Consider the following 24,429-nt stretch of genomic DNA (forward strand, 5'->3'; position numbering starts at 1 on the left):
CAGCACCCAGCAGACACAGGGAGGTTTTGTTATCATTTATTTGTGAAGTTAAAAACGAGCGATAAAAAGTAAAAACTGCCATACAATTTTTTTTTTTGTTTTGTTCTCATTTTGTTTTCAGTTTCAATCTCCTCTTGAACAGATGAAAAGACAAAAGACCAGACCAGTCCTGGGGAGGGGGGGGGGCGTGCGGCCGAGCTAAGGGAGGAAGAGGAGCGAGAGAAGGAGAGAGAGGCGGGGTGGGAGGGGTCCTGCAATACAACACCTGGTCCAAGGAATGTTCCAACTCTAACTAAAAAAAAAAAAAGAAAAAAAAAAAAAAGAAAAAAGAAAAAAAAAGCAAGAATGACTTTTTTTTTTCCTTTTTAAAAGTTTATTTTAAAAACAAGAAGAGGGCCACCGGCAGTAGGGAGAAAATGATCACTTTACCCTCAGGCGGTTTCAGGAAGGCTGGGGGGGGTATAGAGATTTATATATATATATTTATATATCATTTTATAGGTTTTGTTCTGCTCTTTGTTTTTAATTTTTAAAATTTCTTTTTGGCAGAGATTTAATTCTCGCTATCTTCTAAGGCTGGCTCAACGTGAAGTATCCCAATTTTGAAAGGAAGAGTATGAGACACACAGAAGGAGCGAGAGAGCGAGAGCCTGGTAGCCTGTGCCGCCACCTCGGCCACTCACCGCGAGGGCTCCCCGGCACCCCCACAGCGGCCATCGCTCTAGCGCCAAACAAATGAAATATAAAACAAACAAAAAGCCCCAAACAGAACAAAATGGAGAAAAAAAAAATAAAGATTTTTCACAGATGAAGAAGTTCACATTCATTCGATTCATTGAGCCTGCGGAGAGGGAAGAGATAGGAATTGGTCACTACGGGGAGGGGGAGCAGGAACTGGGGGTGTCGAGGAGGCTGGAAAGGCTGGAACACCCACGCGGGGCGGGAGGGGCTGGGAAGCCGCTCCCAAACCTGCAGCTGGCTCAGGTGGAAGGGAGGGAGGACGGAGGTGAGTGAGTCTAGCCTCACAGGACTCGCTGGAGTCAAGACTGCTCCTTGATGGAGGAGAGAGGAGGACACGCAGCAAGAGAGAAGCAGAGGCAGAGAGGCGCAGGGCAGGGAGGAGCATGTCCTGTCTGAAGGAAGGAAGGAAGAGGGGGCGGGCTCCCGGCGCATCACAACATTAACAATCAGAGATCACGGTGTCCCCACAACACCCCTGTGAGGTAGGTTGGAAGGTGGCAACGATCGTCATGCCCACTTCACAGACAAGACCGGGACACAGAGGCGAGCGCGAGAGCGGAGGAGGCTGAACAGTACCCCTAACCCTCTCAGCGGGCTCCTGGCTCCCCTCATCCCCGCCAGAACCAGGGCTGCCTGCAACAGTCACTTGGACACAGGAAAAAGATCTTGGCTTAAAAAAATAAAAGAATAAAAAGAACAAAAACCAAAAAAAGTGATGCAGAGGGGGAAAAAATAGACATTTTCTTCCCAAATGGCCAGATTTTGAGTGAGTGGGTTAGCAGCCGGGATGGCGACCAACGCTGCTTGCTTGTCCCCCACCCCCAGGACTACCCACCAGTTCACAAGTTCCACCTTTGTGTGATTCGCGCTCCCCCAGCATCGCGACAGCGTTACACAGGAACAAGCAGCTGGCGGAGGGAGGCCTCTTCGTTAACCTCTGGACCCAACGTGCGCTTCCCGGCGGGCGCGTGGGCACTCCTGGAGACCTCTGCCACACGGCCCCGCTGCAGGCATCAAGGGCACACCCCGCAGGGGAAGGGGTTTCCGGCGCTACCCACTAAGGCAGGATGGACGGTGGCCGGGGGTTGGAAGGAGAAAGGAGGAGGAGGAGGGTGGCAATTCCCACTTGCCTGCTGCTGTCCCTGCTGGGTGGGAGGCGGCTGGGGGCCACCAGGACCTGGAGTCTGTCCGTAGTAAGCGGCCTGCTGTCTGTAATACTCTGCCCAGGCGGCACTGTAGTCTGGCTGGGATCCTGGGGGTGCTCCGGGACCCCCTCCGGTGGCCACTTGCGCTGGAGGTGGAGGAGGGTAAGTGGCTGTGGGAGAGCTAGGCACTTGTCCCCTACAGCCCCACCCAGCCCTCCAGTGCCAGCTCACCTTGCTTCTTGTAGTACTCCTCCCAGGCCTTCGTGTAGTCTTGCTGCGGGGGTGCTCCGGGCTGCTGGGGCTGTTGGCCTGTGGGGGCCAAGTGAGGTCAGAGGATGCCCTTCCTGGGTGGGCCTGGAACCACCCCAGCTGCACTACAGACTCACCTATCTTTTTGTAATACTCTTCCCAGGCCTTAGTGTAGTCCGATTGGCCAGTGGGTGGGGGCTGCGGAGGCTCCCCCTGAGTGGGCGGTGCTGCAGGAGCCGGGGCGGGGCCCGGAACAGGGCCTGGGGGCTGCTGGTAGTAGTGTGAGTAGTAGGCGGCCCAGGCAGCGTTGGGGTCTGCAGCTGCTGCAGCAGCCTTATCTGCAGGCAAAAGGGGAGTCCAGGATGAGGAAAGGGCACGGCGGCCTGGCCCCAGCCTCCCCTGTGCAGTATACCACTTACTTGGGTCATGAGGAGCAGGCGGTTGCCATTGGGGATAGGTATTGCCCCAGCCTTGGGGCGGGTACTGGTGAGGAGGGGGGCCACCAGCACTGAAAGACAAGAGGGAATACAATGAGCTGAGGTGTGGTGGCCACAGCCATCAGCATTGGGCAGGGATGCGTGCACGCAGTCAGCAGGTCAGAGGCCCTGACCACCACACTTAACAGGGCATGTGGGCAGAGCAGTCAACTAGCAACACAAAGGGCAAAGGACACTAACAATCATGCTGGCTCAAGGACACGAAACAGAAGTCCTCAAGACTTAACACATACAGAACATCTGAGCACATGCATGAGGAAGACGCCAAGGCCAGCAGTCACACTGCTTCTATGTGGCATCTATAAAACAGGCTGCATCAGGCCTGACAACGAGCATCTGAGATGTGGCAGCAGGCTTCTTAGTGGGAATGGAAATGGGGCCTGTCCTCTTCAGGCCAGCAACCCCATGCCCCCAAATCCCAAGAGGCTGAGAGGAATACTCACTGTGGGGGAGCCCCTGGTGGCCCCTGATTGAAGGGCCCAGGGTTGAAGGGCCCCATGGGGCCAGCAGGGCCTGGTCCCCCAGGGCCTGGTCCAACTGGGCAGAGGGGACCCTGAAAGGAAGAGGCAGGTGAGGTGATCGGTGGGTGGGGAGAATGGTATAGACCCACACTCTCAGATCCCTCCAGGAGCCCACCTCAATCTTTTCCTCAATGAGCTGCTTGGCATGGTCAATCTGCTGGGGTGAGCCCCGGATGATGAACAGTTTGAAGTTGGGGTCTCCATTGGGTGGCAGCTGCCGAGAGATCTCCACAAAGGCGCCTGTTTGTTGGTTTATGGCTTTCACATTCTCGCCGCCTGTGGAGAGCCAAAGCCAGTCAAATTGAGCGGGCAGGGCATGGGGCAGGGCACAGGGCAGGGGTGGAGGGTGTACAGGGCTCCTTACCTCTGCCAATGACCAGCCCACATTTGTGGGTGGGAATGGAGAAGGTCATCTCCCCACCAGGAGGGCCCCAGCTGCCTTGGCCTCGTCCTCGGCCCCGGCCCCCGGGGGGCATGCCAGGGCCCCCAGGAGGACCCGGGGGACCACTCTGCCAGACAGGGAGGAGGAGGATGAACCAGGAAGTCTGCCTGGTTCTAAACTCTGCTGGGGTGGCCAGGCCAGCCTACTCCTGGCCTCCCCAGCCCACTCAGTATACTCCCAAGCCACCTACCCTGAGGCTCTGGAGGAGATCATTGATAATCCGGGCAGCATGCTCACATCTGTCTGGGGGACCCATGATGTGAGCGATCTTTTCAGGTCCCGTCCCGTCATCTGAGGCCAGCACCAAGAGAGCAGAGAGACTGATTTAAAAGAAAAGCAAAACTCCAAACCCCTGCAACATTGCCTCTTCAGGGCAAATACTATGCCAAGCCAAACATCTGTGAAGTCTCTCAAGAGGGACCCCCAAATCCTGCTTCCTCTGGGACTGGGAAAGAGGAAGAACTACTCTCAGGGCAGAAGCTAGGGTGTCAGCTGAGTGGTTTTATAGTATAATCTCTTAAACAACAACAACAACAACAAAATCCAAAAAACAATGGAGAGAGGGGTCCCTCTGCCTATGTTGAGGTGTCAAAAGCTTAGGTTAGGGTAGTCATCTGACCTAGTACCTGGGTACCCCCAGGCTGCCCTAGTGGATTTGATGTGTACAGGAAAACATATTTCCCATGGAAAGACCACATCATGGCCAACTCTCACATGGCTGTTTCTAGAGAAGGGAAGAGGATAAGCCAGGTCCTGATGGCTGGACCAGGAGCAAGAAGGCCCTCTCAAGGGCTAAAGCCTAACCAGTGCCATGCTGACTCAGGGTCTTCCTCCCAGGGAGGGCAACTGGCAGGCTTGGAGTGGGTGCAGAGGCATGACTGGTTGTCACAGGCCCCTGACTGATCCTAAGAGGAGGTGCCCGCCAACCCACCCACACCAATGGCAGACTCAGCCCTGACCTTGCTTGAACTGTATCCGCACACCAGCATCATTCTGAATCTTCTTGATCATTTCTCCACTCCGGCCAATGACTACCCCAACAGAATGCCTGGGCACAGGCACCTGGAAGAGCAGGAGGTACAGGGTCAGCCCAAGTCCATCTCTTGCAGCTGTTGCCCTCTGCCTATCTCCTGGGGTAGTCTTGTACTCACATCAATTCCCCCACCAATCCGGGATCCATACTCATTTCGATCCCCAAAGCCTCCTTGGTCACGTTCTCGGAGGATGTCCATCACCATCTCGCAAGCTTGCTGCAAACATAAGGGGCACAGACAGCATGGGCAAACCCTGTCACCCACAACACCTGTCCCCCAGGCTCCCAGTCATAGTGAAGGCCCCACAAGCCTCTGTGGAACCCAGCACAACACTCCGCAGAGCTCTATCTGCCACCCTAGTGGGCAGGCACCACCCGCAGCTTCATCTTCCAGATAAGGAAACGGAAGGTCAAGTTGAGGCCACTTGTTGAAATAGCTCAGCACAAGAACAGGTCAAGGTTGACCTCAAAACTGGTATTCTTGAAAACCTCTCCACGTTGCACTCACCTACACAAATTCCAAAGAATGCAGAACTGCCACCAGCCTGCCCGCCCTTATGCTCTCAAGAGCCCAGCACATCCCAGGGAATCCTCACCTGTACTTTATAAGGATCCCCAATGATACGGAGGGGCTTGTCCACATTCGTATTCTGGGAACCATCCTGAATCAAGATCATCTTCACTCCAGCACGTTCCTTGACAACCAATGGTAACTGTTAGTGTGACTTTCTGGAGCTGGAGAAGGTGGGGAAGCCCCCGTGCACAGGAGGGAACTGTGCTGCCTGTTCTTGGTGCTGCCCCTCACCTGTAGCTGCTTAATTGTCTCCCCGCCTTTGCCGATGACTAGGCCAGCCTTGCCTGCAGGGATCATGATCTCCTGCACAGTGCCATTCTGGCCCCCATTGGCATTGTCGTGGAACTGTCCTGGGGGACCCCCACGACCCCGAGACACAATGTCATCCAGCATCATCTTCGCTTTCCTGGGGAGGTGAAGAATAAGGTGCTGTCTCTTACAAATAAGGGAACTGGCCAGGTGCCCCACCCAGCTTAAAGGGGGTGGTGGGGGGAGTGACCCCAGTGAATTTATCAGATATATAACAAGAGAAAGGAACGGGCACTGGGAACATTCAGGCTTGTAGCTTTCCCAGATGTCTGGATTCTGGGAATCAACCTATCAATATATCAATACAGCTCCCTAGAGGGCAGGAGAAGACGACACATGTGGGTGTTACCCTCAACTTCTAAAGGGAAGGACAGGGAGGGGCTTCTGCCTAGTCCCCTCACCACACCAAGAGCCAGTGAGAGACTTACTGGACAGACTCAGGGGCTCCTGTCAGGGACACGCTGCGCTCAGGTAGGCCACCACTGTCTGGAGAGAAGGGAAAATGGGGTCAGTACCCTTCTGGGCCTGAGGGCACAGAAAGACCTGCACAGAGATGAGGACACTCCCAGAACCACCTGCGGCCACTTCTGTCACCACTCCCCAGCCTGACAAATCAATCTACCTCCCCACAAATGCCTGGAAGGTTACTCCATTCAAGACCAAGGTCAGGAAGCTAACGTCCAATAAAGCAAACAGTTTTAAAGGAAAAGATGAGGTGGAGGGAGAGGCAGATTCCAGAAGGCCCAAAACCTATTCCCTACCCCTACTACCACTGAGGATCCCACCAGTCTCAGCGGTCAATGCATTTCACAAGAGAATCCTCAAAAAGCCCCAGCCAAGCAGGCATTCTGCAGCTCAAGAATCCAAGGTTCAGAGGCAAACGACTTGTCTGAGGTCAAATGCAGAAGTCAGAATTGGAACTTAAACCCAGGCCTGATGTCAAATGATTATTCTTCTAATATTCCACACTGCCTCACATACTCCTCCCTTGTAGTTACTTAGGAAAAAACCTAAAACAATGGTTCAGCACCTACTGCCCAAAGAAAGGCGCCTGTGCTTGATCCTACACCTCAATCCGCTCTCAGCCACTTATACAGGAAAGAAAAAAGTCATAGCTAAACTTGGTGGTGCTACACTGGTTGCAGTACTGCACCGGGTCCAGTACGTATGTTATGGACCATACAGGAAGCACTAATAAACGTCAGCCCAGCTCACTGCTCCGGTCCAGAAAGACTGAGAGATTGAGAAAGAGCAGAGGCCAAGCCAGCCCCAGCCACCATTCCAACAGGAAGCTAGTTCTCCATACCTGGAGAGATCTGTACTTTGCAGCCTGAATCTTGCTGGATTTTGTTAATTTGTTCGCCTCCTCTGCCAATGACTAGGTGGAAAAAAAAAAAAAGAAGAAAAGCAGGAATTGGCTAAGGGAGCCCAGAACTCAGCATATTTGGGTGGGGGTTCCTGATCACTGGGCCCCTCTGCCAACAAGTGGGTAGGCAGCCAATCCTAGAGCTTCCAAACCCATCCTCCCTGCCCAGGGGAGGAAGGAAGGAGAAATAAGAGCAGAAAAGGGACATCTCTCTGACCAGGAGTTCTGGGCTGGCAGGGGCTCAGAACACCGCCCCTCACCACAGTGACCCACACTCACTTAGGCCCACCATGCCATCTGGTACCCTGTACTCTTCTGTCATTGAAGTCCTGAAAAGAGAGAACTGAAGGTCAGCCTTGAGCAGGAGAAAGAGGATGGAAGACTTGAGAATCTTCTGGAGGAAAGGCCCTGGGAACCTGAAGCCATGGCCCTGCCTCTGGGAACGTCAGCACTTCTTGTTACAGACCCTACTTCCTGCAACCCGGGGTCCAAGATGCCATAGATCTAAGCAGACAACAACATACAGGGGTCCCTCTCCCCACAGTGGGTCACATGACCTCTGCAGGTCTCAGTATCCCCTCCCTGCCTCAGGGAGAGCACATACTTAGTTGCTTCTACAACAAGTCAACTTATTTTTACGTCTATTGCCTCCAATAATAAAGTTGGTTGTATATCCTTGTTTTCACTTCATTTTCCTAGCAAGTAGTTTTTATTGTATTTTACAAAACTGAGGCCCTTCCCCAATGACCTATGTCAGAATCACCTAATAGATCTGAGGTAGCAAAAATGTAGCAAAGACCCTCAGGCTTGGCTGAGGCTCAATGGAACAAGTGCCTGCAAGACTGAAGTCTGTGCTTCTGAGCGTCTGCAGCCCAGGGGAGGAAGCAAGGGGGCAGAGCCTGCCCTTCATCACTAGATACCACTACAATTGCCCTCTCCACTGGGAGCACAAGGAGTGGACAGTTCCCTGCCTTCCCTCTACTGGGCACCTACTGGTCCACCAGCAACAGAAAAGAACACCCTGAAGAGTACAGGCCCAGACAGAAACCTCCCAAGTCAGTCCACACAGCTAGGGACAACTGAGAAACCAACCTGTTCTCCATGTCACAACCTACCTTGGGGGAGGATGGATAGGTCCAAGTTGAGAACTGATTGCTGCAGGGAGAAATCCCAAAGAAAAGACTGGCTTAGCTCGTCTTCATGCCCCACATATGGCCATACCCAGGTACCCCTGCTCACATGAGGGACCACTGGTGCTTATCACAGTGGTTCTATGTCTATTCCTGCACCTGATGGGCTCTGTAGTCCTCCCCCCAAAAAACACACACAGTTGCCTTTTTTTTCCTTTTCTTTTTTAAGACTCCCTGGTTGATAAAGTTATTTTTCGTGGTGCTAGGGGTTGAATCTAGGGCCTCGCGCAGGCCAGGCAAGTGCTTTACCACTGAGCTACATTCCCAGCCTCCAAAAACAGGGATGGCCTCTACAGGGAATGAACCCACATGCAGATTTTTTGGCCTTAATTTCAGGGGATTATGGGATCCCTAGAACTCACAGGTCACCCATATGTAAACATCATGAGCCCTCCACAAAAGTTGCCACCTGCTCAGTGCTTATAGCTCCTGACTTCCCCAACCTCAAGACCCTGAAGCTGCCCTGTGCCTACATCACCCCATGGACTTACAGTCTCCCTGGGAAGCCAGCTTCTTGCTCTCCGGCTGATCTGTGGAAGAGAAGATATCAGATGCAGCACCCACCCACCTATGGCTGCCTCAGACCTGATGCCGATACCACATGTCCTGGGCAAACGACCCCCCAGCCCTAGCATGAGGGCTGAGACAGGAAGAAGAGGCAAGCCCTAAGGTGGGATAGAGTGTGAGGGACACCTTTCAGTCCTACCACAAGTACCCAGAATAAAAGAGCCCTTGTAACTAGCGAACAACAGCAGCAGCACCCAAATCCTTCTTGGAGCGGGGGCAGTGTTTGGGATAAAAGAGTTAATCATGAGTTGAACACTGGCTGCTTCTGTGGTAATGCCTAGGATGCCTCAACTTGACTTCAGGCCCCTTACTTCCCCAGCTCCCACAAGGGGAGGATTAATCTTGGGAACCTACAACTTCACTCTAGCCACAATCAATGTGCCCTCCTCTCAGCCACCTGATATCGCAGGATGGCAAACCGAACAAAAAGAATTAACAAAGCTGGGATGGCTGAGGTTTTAAAAGACCAAACAGCAGTGGTGTCCCCCGCCACCAAAACCCACTCAAACAGAAGCACTCCTTTCTGCCCTCAGCCCTTCCTCCCAAATGAAAAGCAGCCAGTGGGAGTTACCTCCATCTTCCAACTGTCTCTTTTGGCCCCCAAAACCAAAATCAGGAGTGCTGTTATTCACGGTTGTAGCAGCATCACCTCCAATTTTGGCTGCAATCTAGAAATAAAGTAAGAAGCACAGAAGAATTACTACCTGAAACAACCCTCTGTGGCACCAATACTTCTCAGAACATTTCAGGTCTTGCTATCTGGTGGGGAGCAGCCCTCCTGAGTTTGGGAAGGGCCTGAGACTACAGATGAAATTTTCACCAAAGATCTCAAAACTCTCACAAGGTATCTAGGAATTTCAAAATCTCCCCTTTCCTCCGTTCAGTAGGATTTGTACCTATTGGCAGCCAAGTTGCAATTGATGTTGGGTCCACTTTAAGGAGCTCTCAAGACACTTCCTCATGCAGGTGGCCCTGGTGCACAGCTAGAAAGTTGTGACTTTAGCCAAATTCCTGAACACCAAGGATGAAGTACAACTTTCCTTTATCTCCCTCACCCTCAAAACCCTTGCAAAAAATCTACTGAACAAATCTGATGGAAGCATTTTGCTTCAAGGCACCTGAAATTCTCATGTGACCAGACCAAAACAAAAGACCCTTCTGGAACACAGGTTACATTTTAGATACATGAACAGCAACTTCAAGTAAACCCTAATCCAACAAACTAATTTATGACCACAGTCTTGTTTATGGTTTAAAAACCCAAACTCTTGAACTTTTTTTTTTTTTTTTGTGGTACTGGGGATTGAACCCAAGGTCTTATGCATGCAAGACAAGTACTCTACCAACTGAGCTATGTCCCCAGCCTTGAGTTCAACTCTTAAAAAAAAAAAAAAAAAAAAAAAAAAAAGCTTACCTTGCACCAAAGCTCTTGGGATGCCTATATGGGGCTGTATGTTTATCACTCTGACAGCACCAACTCTCCCAGTTAAAGCTGCCTCAGATACATTTGTGGAGGGACAACCAGATCAACTGTACTAAGAATTTTAAGAACCTACCCCACTCCCAAAGTGAGGAAGCCTGAAACCACTCCTGGAGAGATGGCAGGAGTCCACCTAAGGGGTCCACCCATCTTGGGAGGAGCCAGTCCTCAGCCCCAGGCATTGGGACAACCCCTGAGAACTCTCAATGGGCCTGACCAGGGAGAAAGCCTGCTTCCTGAAAGGGCAGAGAAGTCCTCTCATTCTAAGAGCCCCCACGCCTCCAGGCGCTGTGTGTGGGGAGGTCAAGTCACACAAGTGAAACCTCCACGTTGTCATCGCACTTCAAAACACAGCAATGGGACCCTCCCCACTTTCCCAGAGACAGTCCAGGCTTTCAAACTATCCACAACATCAAAGGGCTCCTATGTCCGTCCTCCCCATTTCACCCAAATGCTCAGCCACTACAGTCACAAAGGTGTCCACTCTCAGGAGGGAAGACTCCCCCTAACCAAGTCCCTCCTTCCCTGGGAGAGGACAGAAACCGGACTGGGTTTAGAGCGAACACGGCCCCTTGCTCCAATGTGGAGTGGGGGCCTGAGCAAGACCCTTCTACCCGGGAAGGTGGACCTTGGCCTCCAGGAAAGTGGAACATGCTTTCGTGTGTCCTAAGGGAGAGTCCCAAAGTGAGTTCCAGGGCTCTGGGGCCCCTGAACACCCAGGGGCCGCTCATGGTACCCCCAGTACGTCCCTACCCCCTGCTGGGGGGGTCACCAGCGAGGAACCCACTGGAGACACAAGAGGAAGGGCCAGGCCCCCAGCCTGCCACCCACGTGACCCCGCCGCGGCCCCGGCCCCCACCACCGGCGACCCCGCGCGCGCGCACGTGACCCCCGCCCCCTCCCCCGCCCTCGCGCGCGCGCCCCTCAGGCCCGCGGCCTCCTCACCTGGCGGGCCCGCTGCACGGCGTCGGCGAAGGCGTCCTTGCGGATCCCCGGGCCGCCCCCACCAGGCGGCTGCGAGGGGCCCCCGGCCGAACCTCCGCCCGGGCCGCCGCTGCCCGGGCCGCCGCCGCCCCGGTCTCCCGCACCCGGCGGGCCCGGCGGAGGGCCTCCCCCGGCGCCCCCGGCTCCTCCGCCCCCGCCGGCAGGCGGCGGCGGCCCGGGCGGGGGTCCTCCAGTGCTGTAGTCCGACATGGCGCGGCGGGGCCGGGCCTGGCGCGGAGGCTGAAGCTGAGGAGGAGGCGGCGGCGGCGGCGGCTCAACGCGGGAACAAGGCCTCGCTCCACACGGCCGCGGAGCACTCTGGGAACCCAGCGGCTGGGAAGACGAAGAGCGGGGAGAGGGTCGCCCCCTCCCGCCGGCGGCGTGACGGACGGCGTGTTCTGGCCAATGAGAGGTACGCATCGCTCGCTGCACACCAATCGCGGAAACTGGAGGCTAGGCGCCAATCGGAGTGCTGAGAGGGACATTGGGCGGGAGGTTCCGAGTGACTGACAGATGTAGGAGGCAATGGGCTGCGGACCCCCGGCGCTGGGCGGGCAAATCGAGGCGATCCAAGAAGGCCGGAAGCCCAATAAAGCGTGAGTTCCAGATTCGCGGGGGCGGCTTCGGAATTAGATTGATGTCTCCGAAGAGTCACGTGGACTGGAAGGAGGGGCTTAGCGAAAGACTCCTTTAGACCCGCAGGGCAGGTGCTCAGCGTGATAGTCGTGCAGGCAAGCCAATGAATACGCGTGGCGGGAGGTGCTTATAAAGTTTGACAGTCAATTTAATCCAATTCCTGACGAGTTCTGAGTGACGAGATTGGGTTTGGACTAGCTTTTCTTGTTAACCAGAATCCTTTTCCAGCGCGGACATCTAAACCAATGCCTGAGTGACTGGGGCGGGCGTTAGGTGACTGATGCTGGTCTGGACAAATGGCAATGAAGAAAGTAAAATTGCCCAGTTTTGGTGGGAGCCAGTGGAAGTGCAGCTGCATTGGGGCGGAGCTGCCACCGCTCCGCGAGAGGGGATTAGTGGGAGCTGGGGTGAATGGCAGCTAACGTGGGCGGTGGTGACCGGCTGCTGGTGCTCAGGCCTGACGTCTAGGTTAGGGGCCTGGCTGGATAGGCCTGGCACGTGGCCTGGTTGAAGCCTTGCAGATGTGTTGCTTCCGCGAGTAAAGTGGCCTGAGAGATGAGGGAACCCAGGGGTTCCCTGCACCCGCTTCTTTCTCGACTCAGGGACCTGGAGCCCCCACCCTCTTCCAGTACTGAAGGGATCAATTTCTTTCCCTGACATTATTCCCTTCTAGGACCAAGGGTTTCCCAGCCCCAAATTCCACCGTCCCTACTCCCTTCCTATAAGGGATCTGAGCCTGTTGCTATCTATAACCCTGGACCCAAAGATCCCAGGTATTACCAGACACGTCCAGCAGAAATTCTCTCTTTATTCCTGGTTGTCTGCACAGCACCTTTTAGCCCTGGAGCCAGGACGAGCCAGCAGAAGCCAGACTGGAGTCCAAACTCAGGTCTCAGACTGTACCCTGGGGAGGCAGTCCTGACAATCTACCGACCCAAGCTGGCTTTTGCAACCCAAAACAGCCCCAGGGCCTTAGCCTGGACTGCCCTTGGGACCCAGGGACACCAAGTCTTCCAGTGTCTTTCTGCCCTCCTTGTCTGTCATCTAGCCGCCGACCTATACACTCAGGGTTTTCTTCATGGCCTCGTATACCACATAGCTGATGCCACCCGCTGGCAACACCTTCAGCAACGTGGGGGTCATGCCTCGGTACAGCCCCGGCCAGCCCTGCTGGGCCAAGATCCGCCGAAAGACGCCACGCATGGTGGGGTTCGAACCTTCCACGGTGTCTGTGAGGGACAAAGGCAAGCACAGAGATGGGTCTGACTTGGGAGGTCTTTTGTGGGGGGAATTTGTTTTGGGGACCAGTATGGGAGTCTGGGTCACATTTGGGTGGAGTTATTTAGGAGGGGTCATTTAGGAGACTGATGTTTTAGTGATTTTTAAAGGGTTAATTTGAGGACTGGGATTGGATTTGAGGGTGAGTATGAGAAAGAAGTCTTGGTTGGTTCAGGGGTCAGCAATGATGGCCAGGATCAAATATGGAGAGTTTGGGATGGTAAGAAAATTCAGAGAACTGGGGTAAGTCAGGGAAGGAGCATTTGTGGTGGTCACTAGGGCCAGGCTGACCTTGTGCCTGCATCCGGGTGCGCACCAAAGTCAGAGGATAACTGGCCATCTGGCCACAGGTTGTGGACAGCGTTACAGATGACAAACTGACCAAGCCACTGGGGTCCTCCATGTCCCTTCCTGACTTCAGCCATAAGCACCGGAGCATCTGCAAAATAAGAGGGCTAGAGCACTATTCATAAGTGCCAAGATAGGGAATCAAGCAAGATGTCCACTTATAGGTGAATGAAAATGTACATATACGTATATATACACAATAGAATATTATGCAGCCATAAAAAAAATGAAGTCCTGACCTTTGCGGCAAGATGGATGGAACTGGAGGACATCATGTTAAGTAAGCCAAATGTAGAAAGACAAATAGCATATGTTCTCACATATGGAAGCTAAAATAATAGATCTGATACAGATAGTATAATAGTGGTTACCAGAGGCTGGGAAGTGGGAAAGGAGAGGAGAATGGAGATAAGACAATTAATAGGAAATAGGGATGCAGCTGGACAGGAAGAATAATTTCTGTTCAAAATAGCAATTAGAACTGGGCATGGTGGTGCATGTCTGTTATCCCAGTTGCTCAGGAGGAACCTAGTGAGAACCTGTCTCAAAGTTAAAAAAAATAAATAAAAAGGGTGGTGTGGCTGAGTGGTTAAGTAAACACCCTTGGGGTTCAATCCCTGGTACAAAAAAAAAGTCAATATGTTTAATGTTTCCAACACAAAGCAATGATAGCTTATCTGATCATTGCACATTGTATACATATATTGGAATATCATACCAGACCCTGTAAATTTGCATAATTATGTGTCATTTAAAAATACTAATGAAGAGAGCAAGGGGCAAGGAGTGAGCTCATGATGGGCCTGGGCTCAGGCCGCCCCACTTCCTCCTCTGTGGTACCACACCTCATAGACAGCCAGGTCGGTGCAGGCATAGGGGATGATGCCGAGCATGTTGGGCAGGTAGCCACGGTAAAGAGCACGGGTGCCGTCCCGCTCCAAGATCTGCCTGGCGCAGTCTAGCAGCCCTTTGTACTGACCCGTACGGCGTAGAGTCAGCCTTGTCTTCAACACCTGGGGAGGGGGGGAGGAAGGCCACTCATGGGACTTGATTCTCCTCGTAGACCTCAGTAGTAGCCATGGTCCCCACCTTACAATGAGGGTCTGAGGCTAGGAGTGCAATGAGCAGATTAGAACCAGATCTGTCACGTTCCCTGCTGCGCCTGCTCCTGAAAGTTGGACTCAGAAGCTCATGTGGTAATGCATGAAGAGGGCAAGGAAGGTGACAAGACCCACGTGAGGCCTGTGCCAGCTACTGCTGCACTAGGCCCGCAGGCCCCAGAGGGCCAGATTCACCGATTTGTAGAAGCCAGAAGTTGGAATCTTTACAAAACACTGCACTGTTAAAGTACCTGATGCTACAATCCTGCAAAAGATTGACAGCTGGTGTGGCAGGGAATGTTCAGGGGCGTCAGTGTCTTGATATTTAATCTCTATCGTGAGGTCTTAAGAGGGTGGGAACCTTGAATCCAACCATGATGTTTAGAGGTGGGACCTCTGTGGGAGATGGTTAGGAATAGGTGAGGTCACCAGCATGGGGCCCATGAATGAATTTTGGTGGCTTCATAAGAAGTAACACTGGCACACACTTGTAATCCCAGTGGCTCAGAAGGCTGAGGCAGGTGATCACAAGTTTAAAGCCAGCCTCAGCAGCTTAGTGAGGCCCTAAGCAATTTAGTGAGACCCTGTCTCTAAATAAAATGTAAAAAAAGTGCTGTAAAAAAGGGGGTGCGGCTCAGGGTTAAGTGCCAAGTGCCCCTGGGTTCAATCCCTGGTACCATTAAAAAAAGGAGGGAGAGAGACCAGAACACACACACACACACACACACACACACACACACACACGTGCTCCCTGGCTTGCATTGTATGATGCCCTGGGCACAAAGACTGCCAGGCATGTGAAGCGATCTGGCTGTGACATCTGCCACCCCTCTGATTGCCAGGGCTGATCTGCTGATCTGCCTGTCGAGGTGGGTGCACCCTTGCTTTCTCTCTTCTCCATGTGTGTCCCTCCTAAGGCTGTGCACTGGGTTGAGGAGGAGGACCAGTACCCTTGCCCTAGCCCTAGCCCCTTCAGGTAGCTTGCTTCCTGCCAGAACCTCTAGGCAGGCTCTCAAGGTCCAAGGCTGCTAGCAAGAAGGCTGTCGCCCTATTGGAAGCTTTGGACCTCCAGAACAGTGAGCTGAATAAACCTCTTTTCCTTATTAAGTCGCAGGGCCTCAGGTGTCTTATTTTACTGATGAAAACCTACGAAGGCACTCCCTGATTCCCGCCACAGTGCGCATGCCCTGTACGACACTGCCCTCCTGGCTGTGACAGGGTTTTGCTCTTCTGACTAGGTTACAGTATAAGGCAAACGTGAAGGGATTTTGTTTATATAATTGAAGCACCTAATCAGTCGATTTTAAGGTAATCCAAAGAAATTTTCTGGAGTGATCCTCACCTAATCAGATGAGTGCTTTCAGTGAGTATCTGTTGTCCACGAAACCGAAGATTGGTATTTCCAATCGTTTTGCCTTTCTGGGAATGGAACCCACGGATTCCCACTGTGCTAGGCGAGTGCTCTGCCACTGAGCCCCACCCCCAGGCCCTTCTCTTGGTTGTAAAGCAGCCAACCTGCCGTGTGTGGAGAGGACCATCTGACAAGGACAGGCCTCCGGGGACCTTGGTTTTGTGGCCAGGGTGCTTTGGTTTGGATGTGGTTTGTGTGTTGGGAGCTTAGTCCTCAGAGGGGAACGTTGACAGGTGGTGGGACCTGCAAGCCCTGCAGCCCAGGGGCAGGCAGCTGGATGACTGAGGATGCGGCGCTGGGGAGGGATGGAGCTCCCGTGGTCCCTGATCAGTTCCCAAGAGGAGGATGGGCCCGCCTGCCCTCTGGCTCCTGTCTCTCACCATGCCATGAGCCATGTGACTCAGCCAAGGGGGTTGTTTTGCTGAGTGTCCCCCAAAGGTCCATGTATGACAAGCTTGGCCCCAGGGCAGTGCTACCGGGTAGTCAGGGAACTTTCAGGAGGTGGGGCCTAGTGGGGGCCCTTAGGCAGCTGTGATGTGCCGGAGGGTTGGTGGGCCCTGGCCGCTCTTCTGCCCTGAGCTCCCTTCATTGCCATGGGCTCTCACAGGAGGCCTGAAGGCCGTGGGCCTGCCTGACCATAGGCGGAACCGCTGAACTGTGAACCAAACCAAAACAACTCTCCATCCGTCTTTCTGTGGTGCCCAGATGGAACTCAGGGCCTCACCTGTGCTAGCCAAGTGCTGTGCAACTTTTCTCTTTTTAAATTAATTATCTCAGGTATTTTATTATTAAAGCAACAGAAAGCCCTTACCAGCCATGACATAGGAGCCCTCACTAGCACCAAGCTGATGCCAGGACGATGCTCTTGAACCTCCAATACTGTGAGCTAAATAAACCTCTTCTCTTTATCTATCACCTAAGCCTCAGGTATTTTGTTGTAGCAACAGAAAACAGGCTAATGTAGTAAACTGAATCCTGCCTGGCACAGTGGCACACACCTGTAATCCCAGCTATTTGGAAGCCTGAGGCAGAAGAATCACAAGTCCAGAACTGGCTTGGGCAACTTAAGACCTTGTTTAGGGGAAAAAAAGTTGTAGGGATGTAGCTCAGTGGTGGACTGCTCCTACGTTCTGTCCCCAGTACTGAAAAAGAAAGAAAGAAATCTTGCTAACAAGCAGGAAGCTTGGAAAAAGACCTGAGCTCAGATGAGTTTTCTTTGTGGCCCAGTTGACACCTTGATTTCTACCTGATGAGACCTTAAGCAAAGACCCAACTAATTGGTGCCCAGACACAACCCACAGAAACAGATAAGAAATCATTGTTGTCATTTTAAATGCTGTTTGTAGCAATTTGTTACAAAGCAATAGGACACTAACATCCTTAGGCTACAGGAGACAGACTTAGGGCAAGAATATAGGAAGAAAACTTTAGGATGCCCTGAAAAGAGTGTGGAGCGAGGTGAAGGAGTGGAATGTTGTTGGCTACTGCTAAGGTTTCAATGTGGTTTGACCCCCTGAAACTCAGATTGAAATATAAAGAGAAAAGCTGCCAAGGGAATCATATTGAGAGTGGCGGGAGTGCTTCGAGGTAGGTGGTTGTTAAGAAGAGTTAGTGGCGTCCTCTGGGGACCAGATTAGTTACTGAATTGTTAGCTGAGTGCAGTGACTCGGGAGGAGGCTGAGTCAGGAGGATGGCAAGTTCCAGGCCAGCCTCAGTAACTTAGAAAGACCCTGTCTCAAAAAATAGTGGTAGAGCCCCCTGGGGTCAATCCCCATACCACCACCATAAAAAAAGTGACTTGTTCTATGACCCTTGTGTTTTGCCCACTGGCCCTGCTGCTTTTTTGCCATGTTTCAGTGCCTCAGGAGGTACTCACAGGACGTAGCTGCCAGTCCTTGGACTTCTAGCCTCCAGCATCATGAGCCAAAATAAATCCCTATTCTTTACAAATTGTCCTAGCTCAGGTATTCTGTCATAGCAACGGAAGACAGACTAAGGCAAGTTGGTAGACTCACTCTCTGAGCTTATGTGTAAATCAAGCATCATCCCACGAAAAAACAAATGCCACAGGGTTTTATTTACCCAGACAGACTCCAGAGTTTGTATGGGAACATCAGCATGGGAGGAAAGCCTGGGTACTGAGGAAGAGCAGAGAAGGGAGCCGGTGAAACATGCCATCAGATCTCCAAAACAAAACACCAAAGCACAGCTATGTTGGGGTCAAAAGATGACTGTGGCCAGGAATTCAGGAGGAGAGAGGGGGACATTGGTAGAAAGCAGAGCTCTTTTTAGGGCAGTGGACACTCATTGTGCATTTGTCAAACTCCTTAAAACTCTAAGCACAGAAGGCCCCTAAGGTGAAGGACGGGCTTTTGTTACAATAATGTATCAGCATGGGTTCATTGATTGTAACAATTACCACTGGTGCAAGGTGTTAAACCGGAGGAAACTGCCCAGGGACAGGATGGTGGATGTGGACTCTCCGTACTTTCTCCTCCATTTTTTTTTTGAAAACCTAAAACTACTCTAAAAATAGTCTTGTTTACTAAAAGAAGAAGAAGAAGAAGAAGAAGAAGAAGAAGAAGAAGACGACGACGACAATAGTATATGAAGAGACAGCAGAGCAACAAGAAGAGAAAGACAGAAATGACCCCAAGTTCATATGGGAATTTAATAAATGACAAAGTGGCATCTTGGCTCTTTGGGGATACAGAATGCACCATCCACGGCTGGGGCTGGGGCTCAGTGGTAGAGAGCTTTCCTAGCGTGTGTGAGGCGTGGGTTCAATGCTCAGCACCACATAAATAAGGAAATAAATTAGGGTATTGTGGTCTATCTACAACTTAAAGAAAAAGAACACACCATCCAGTGAAAGGTGTTGAGGTGACTGGGAACTGATGCATGACTCACATCAAGAGGAAAGGGGACAGGGCAGGGCAGGGCTGGGCTCAGAGGTAGAGCGCTTGCCTAGCATGCGTGAGGCCCTGGGTTTGATTCTCAGCATCACGTAAAAATAAATAAATAAATAAAAACGTATTGTGTCCAACCACAACTAAAAAATAAATATATATTAAAAAAAAAAAAAAAAAAAGGAGAGCCCGGTGCAGTGGCCACACCTGTAACCCAGGAGGTGAAGTGAGAGGATTGCAAGTTCAAGGCCAGCTTGTGCAACTCAGCAAGACCTTGTCTCAAAATAAGAATGAAAAAGGCCTGTGGATGTGGCCAGTGGTAAAGCACCTCTGGGTTGGATCCCTGGACCAAACAAAAAGGGCAGGGGATGGGGCTCAGTGGGAAAGTGTCCCTGGAGCCCATCCCCAGTACCAAAAAAAAAAAAAAAAACAAAAAGAAAAGGAGGAGGAAGAAGAAGGAAGGAGGAAGATTGGAAGGAGGAGGAGGAAAGAGGAAAAGGAGGCAAAGGAAAGAGGAGGGGGAGAAGGAAGGAAAAGTAAAAGGAGAGGAACAGGGAGGAGGCGGAGGGGAGGCTGCAGTGCGGCTCTGCCGTGGCCTCCTCCCCGGCACAGACATCCTCTTACCTCCATAGGGTTGATGAGTGTCTGAGAGATGGCCACAGCCAGGGAGCCAGCGAGAAGCCGTTCCTGAAAGGGTGGGGACCCATGTACTCCACAGAAGTAATTCTTACACTGGGATGGGAGAGAGGCACGTGAGAGCGGAGCCAGCCACCTCCTACTGAAGCCATCCAGGGAGTCACCTGGAGCCTGGAGGGTGGAATGCTGTCTTGGGTGAGTTCGGGGCTTTTGGGAGTGGGGTGGGAGGGGCTTGGACCCAAACTGGGGAAAGCCGACCATTCCCCACCTGCTCAAAGACAGAGAACTTGATGGCGTACTCAGGGGCGATCTTGAGGACGTTGATGCCGTTGCCTCGCCACAGGGACCGGACACCGCCCTCCTGGACCATGCTCCGCAGCCCCCCCAGCAGGTTCATGAAGTTAGTCTTGGAGGAGTAGACCTGGGGAGGGAGGACCCAGGAGGACCCTGTGGGGAGCTCTGCAGAGCTCTGTTGGGAGGCCACCCCACCCTCTTCATGCCCACGTGCCCCTGGCTTCTCTGGTTCAGTCCCCAGCCAGTCCTACCCCTACCCAGACCCCAGGGCTGGCCCACCTTCCTGTTTCTTCCCTCATCTCCATCTTTTCTCCATTCTTATTTACTTTTCAAACCCATCTGAAGAACCTGTTCCCAGCTCCCTGATCTCTGAGCTGACCCTGGCTCAGGGTTGACCCTGTGCCATCTGGCTCCCCTCCCTGGTCCCCAACATAGCTCTGTGTCCCATCCACACCAGCTGTGTCACTTCCCAGACCAGGCCCAGCAGCACCCCGTGAGAGCCCCGTTCCAGCCCCACTCCTAGCCCTACCTCCTGCAGTACCATTGCCACCCCCCCACCACGTCCTGTGCCCAGTGGCTCACGTACCTGCATGTATACCTTGGCGCGGTCCAGAGGGGCTGTGCCTGTGCGAGACACTGCCCCAGCCATGGCCCCCGACAGCAGGAACTTCCACAAGGCCCCCTCGCCGCCCACTTCCAGCACCTCCACGGGGACCATCAGCTGCTCCCCCGTGTCCAGCACCTGCTGGGCAGACCCAGCCCTTGCCCATGCGCAGCGATGCTGGAGCTCCTTCCCCGGGCACATCTCTGGGAAATCCTCCTGGGTAAGATCCCTCCCTGATGCCCCCCGCCCATTTCAGTGTGGCTCATTCTAGGTCTGTGTGGCCCCCACATGGGGCATGGGAGCATAACTGTCTCCCTGTCCTTGTGGTCCGGGTTGGAGACACGGGACCCCTGTGGTTTCCAAACTCACCGGCTGTGACGGGAGATGTTCCAGGTTGTTTTCAAGCACATGCCCAAATACGTAGCCATAGACGTGTGCACAGCCTGGGTTCCAGGAGGGGGGTGGGGGTGGGGGTGGGAGTGGGGGCGGGGGTGGGGGTGGGGGTGGCGCTTCAGCAAGTAGGGTCTTGACCCTCCTAAACAGGGTCTGGACCCTAGAGCAGGGCTTCTCGGTTTCTTCAGGATCAACTCCCATGGCAGCTGGAGGTTAGGACACCTGGGGCTCACATCCCTGGGGGAGTCTAACCAGCTGTCGTGTGGGAGTGGCTATGGGAATGTCTTGTAAATTTGGGTCCTAGGGATGATGAGGTCACAGAGGCCCTTGTGACCTCACGGGGTGTGGTAGGCAGAATGGTGATCCTTCCTTTCCCCAAAATGTCCACATCTTAATCCCTGAAACCTGTGAATATAGAACTGTTTGGACTGAATGGTGTCCTGATGACATTCTTAGGTTGAAGCCCTAACTTCCTGTGGGATGGAAGCTGGAGGCAGGGCTTTTGGTAGTAATGACATCAGATGGGATCATGAGGGGGTGGCCTCCAAGGTGGGTTAATGCCCTTATAGGAAAACAAGGCGAGACTAGAACTTTGTCCCTCTCTTCACCATGAGGACATAGCACCAAGGCAGCCCTCTGCAAGCCAGGAGGAGAGAGCCCTCACCAGGAACTGAACCAGCCTGATCTTGGACTCCAGCCTCCAGAACCGTGAGGAATAAATGCCTGTTGGTTAAGCCACCGAGTCTGTGGAATTTCATTATAGCAGCCTGAGCCAACAAGACAGATGTTACCTGGCAAGGGGGAATTATGTTTGCGGATGGTATTGAAGTTGCTAAGCAGATGATGGGGGATGGGAAGGTCATTCTAGATCAACGGGGTGGGCCAGGTGTAACCTCATGAATCTGAAGTGTGGACAGGCAGGTAGGAGAGGCAGCATCATGAGGATGAGATGTATGAACAGCTGGACCAGCCATGCTGGCTTCAGAGATGGAGGGAGGAGCCACAAGCCAAGAATGCAGGCACCTCTAGGAGCTGGAGAAGGTGGGACACAGATTCACCCTTGGGCCTCCAGAAGGGACAAATCCTGCCAATGCCTCGATTCCTATCCAGCAAGATCCGTAGCTGATTGCTGAATTCCGACCTCCAAAGCCATGCATTTGTCTTGTTTCCAGCCACCCAACAGGTCTGTGGTCACTTATACACAGCCCTGAAGAACTCCTGCTGTTTTTTCTTTTTGTTGTTGTTGCCATGACAATAGGAGAGGGAACAGAGGGACCACAGGAAGGTCTGGGGACCTAGAGTAGAGAAGTACATGGTTGGTCCCCAAAATAAGACAAGGATAGGTTTGGGGTCAGAGGGATCTGGCTTTGACTCCCATCTTGATTGCTTCTTGCTGTGTGATCTTTTTTTTCCTTTGTAATGCTGGGCATAGAACCCAGCACCTCACACATGTAGATAAATGCTCTGCCACTGAACTGCACCACCAGCCCTTTTTAATTTTGAGACAGAGTCTTTCTGTGTTTTCCAGGCTGGCCTTGAACTTGTGGTTCTCCAACCTCAGCCTCCTGAGTTGCTATGGGGCAACTCGGATGCACACCATCATGCCTGGCTTCTTGCTGTATAATCTTTTTTTTTTTTTTTTTTTTTTTTGGTACTGGGGATTAGATTTGGGTACTTGACCACTGAGCCATATCCCCAGCCCTATTTTGTATTTTATTCAGAAACAGGGTCTCAGTTGCCTCAGTTGCTTAGCACCTCACTGTTGCTGAGGCTGGCTTTGAACCCACTATCTTCCTGCCTCAGCCTCCTGAGCTGCTGGGATGACAGGTGTGCGCCACCATCCCTGGCTTACTGTGTAATCTTGAGGTATGTTTACACTGTCCTTCTCTGAGCATTAGTTTCCTCCTCTGGAAATTGGAGAGAATGATAAATAGTAAACCCTACTGTGTAGCTTTGTCAGTAGAATCTAATGAGAGTCTTAGTTGAGGATACCTCCATCCTCTGAGTTGTTCAGGTCAAAAATTCAACTGTCCTCAAGTGAGGTTTTTTTTTTTCTTTTTTTAAAATATTTTTTAGTTATAGACGGATGCAATATCTTTATTTCATTTATTTATTTTCATGTGGTGCTGAGGATCGAACCCAGAGCCTCATGTGTTCGAGGCAAGCGCTCTGCCACTGAGCCCCAGCCCCAGCCCCGCTTGAGTTCTTTCTCTCTTCCAAGTCCACACTCCCATTAGATTCTGTTGGTTAGTGTTTGGAACATGTCCAGAGTCTCTTGCTTCCTACCACCCCACCACTTGCTCCTCTGGACTAGTGCAATTCCCATGGCTCTGGTCCCAGCCCCTGCCATCACCCTGCCATGACCCGTCCTCCACATTGCAGCAAAGGACACCTGTGAGCACCTGAGTCAGGGGCCTTCTCCTCTGCCACAGCCCTGCCTGGCTCCCCTCCCTCTAGGTCCAAGCCCAGGTCCTCCCTGGAGCCTACAGGGCACTGCACAACCTGCCCCATCTCTCCCTGCCTCCCCCTTCTTCTTTTCTTTCTTGATGCCTCTGCTCCAGCCACACAGGTGCCTCTCTGTGCCACCAACATGCCCTGCCCTAGGGCCTTTGCATGGGCTGTGCTCGCTGCCTAGAATGTTCTTCCTTGGACATCCCATGGCACTCTCCCTTCCCACCTTTAACCTTCACTCACAAGTCACCTTCTTAGGAGGCCTCTGGGTCGACCTGATGAAACTTTAAACTCTGCAGTATTTATTATTCCCTTTCCCTCTTTTATGTTTCTCCTTTCTGCCTCTGCTTCCTGCCACTCCATAGCTAATCCTCCTGTGCTCTTGGTCTCTCCTCACTGGAGTGTAGGGTCTGTGAGGACAAATATTTTAAGAATTTTTTTTCTCTGTACCAGGGATTGAACTCAGGGGCACTCGGCCACTGAGCCACATCCCAGCCCTATTCTGTATTTTATTTAGAGACAGGGTCTCTCTGAGTTGCTTAGCGCCTCCCCATTGCTGAGGCTGGCTTTGAACTAGCGATCCTCCTTGTCTCAGCCTCCGAGCTGCTAGGATTATAGGCATGCACCACTGCGCCCGGCAAGAATGTTTTTATTAGTGCATTTTAGTTATGCATCATATTGGGGTTCATTTTGACATCATTGTACAAACATGGAATATAATTTGCTCCATTGCAGTCCCCAGTCCTTCCCTTTTCCCTCCCTTCCTCTCTCCCCAGTTCCCTTCTTTAACTCTATTGGTCTTCCTCTATTGGCTTATCATTTGTTATTGGTGCTTTGTAGATGTCCATAAAGGCAGAGCTCACTGTGGTGCATTCATGGATGTATACAGCATAACTTGGTCAATCTCATTCTGCCAGAACAGAGACTTTTGTCTGTTTTGTCATCCACTTCTATAATCCCATATTTAGAACTGAATCTAGCACATAGTAAGTGTTTGATTAACATGAATAACACACGAAAGGCCTTACTCAGTACAGCATGAGGCATGTGGTACTTGCTCAATAAGTGTAAGTTCTTTTCCCTGAAATGATGTCAAAGGAAACTGAGTTTTAGAAAGAGAAAATGAGTCCATCTGCTATGATATGGATTTTTTTTTCTTGGTCCTTGGTCTTGGATTGAACCCAGAAGTGCTTAACCACCGAGCCACATCCCAGCCCTTTTTCTTTCTTTATTTATTTTGAGGCAGGGTCTTGCTAAGTTGCTGACAGCCT

The 24,429-nt window shown here is 52.2% G+C and overlaps 2 protein-coding genes and 1 long non-coding RNA gene across 4 annotated transcripts; 1 reads left to right on the plus strand and 2 right to left on the minus strand.

Annotated features, from left to right (window-relative positions):
• Positions 1-20: 20 nt before the first annotated feature.
• Positions 21-11,420, minus strand: KHSRP (KH-type splicing regulatory protein). 2 transcript variants are annotated; one of them, XM_081286104.1, is made up of 20 exons: positions 11,060-11,420; positions 9,206-9,302; positions 8,559-8,597; positions 7,993-8,032; positions 7,157-7,206; positions 6,818-6,889; positions 5,940-5,997; positions 5,434-5,608; positions 5,225-5,323; positions 4,747-4,845; positions 4,555-4,657; positions 3,786-3,886; positions 3,518-3,662; positions 3,269-3,429; positions 3,076-3,185; positions 2,555-2,643; positions 2,273-2,473; positions 2,118-2,195; positions 1,872-2,032; positions 21-841 (listed from the first exon to the last, which is right to left on the minus strand). In XM_081286104.1, exons 1-20 carry the CDS (start codon positions 11,306-11,308, stop codon positions 833-835), a joined length of 2,136 nt encoding a protein of 711 aa, XP_081142230.1. In that variant the 5' UTR covers positions 11,309-11,420; the 3' UTR covers positions 21-832. The 2 variants fall into 2 exon arrangements, with proteins under 2 accessions (XP_081142230.1, XP_081142229.1); XM_081286103.1 differs by lacking the exon at positions 21-841 and having other exon boundaries at positions 848-2,032; positions 11,060-11,419.
• LOC308644660 lies at positions 11,379-20,456 on the plus strand. The gene is made up of 4 exons (XR_014021068.1): positions 11,379-11,510; positions 19,413-19,611; positions 19,695-19,816; positions 20,324-20,456. It is a non-coding gene; the product is annotated as an uncharacterized lncRNA (long non-coding RNA).
• On the minus strand, positions 12,791-20,908 carry SLC25A41 (solute carrier family 25 member 41; the record flags this gene model as incomplete). Its single annotated transcript, XM_081286112.1, has 7 exons — positions 12,791-12,963; positions 13,304-13,451; positions 14,206-14,373; positions 19,405-19,512; positions 19,685-19,837; positions 20,297-20,452; positions 20,684-20,908. The coding sequence occupies 7 exons, from the start codon at positions 20,906-20,908 to the stop codon at positions 12,791-12,793; spliced, it is 1,131 nt and encodes a 376-aa protein (XP_081142238.1).
• Positions 20,909-24,429: the final 3,521 nt, after the last annotated feature.

The sequence above is a fragment of the Spermophilus citellus genome, assembly GCF_964194105.1.
Source record: "Spermophilus citellus genome assembly, chromosome: 3".
Classification (NCBI taxonomy): domain Eukaryota; kingdom Metazoa; phylum Chordata; class Mammalia; order Rodentia; family Sciuridae; genus Spermophilus; species Spermophilus citellus.

Excerpts from the sequence above, each read along its gene's own strand:
- KHSRP (XM_081286103.1), bottom strand. The coding sequence starts at position 11,308 with ATGTCGGACTACAGCACTGGAGGACCCCCGCCCGGGCCGCCGCCGCCT. Across the intron at positions 5,998-6,817 it reads CAAAGTACAGATCTCTCCAG|ACAGTGGTGGCCTACCTGAG; the intron begins GTATGGAGAACT and ends CCTTCTCTCCAG. Across the intron at positions 3,186-3,268 it reads TCATTGAGGAAAAGATTGAG|GGTCCCCTCTGCCCAGTTGG; the intron begins GTGGGCTCCTGG and ends TCTTCCTTTCAG.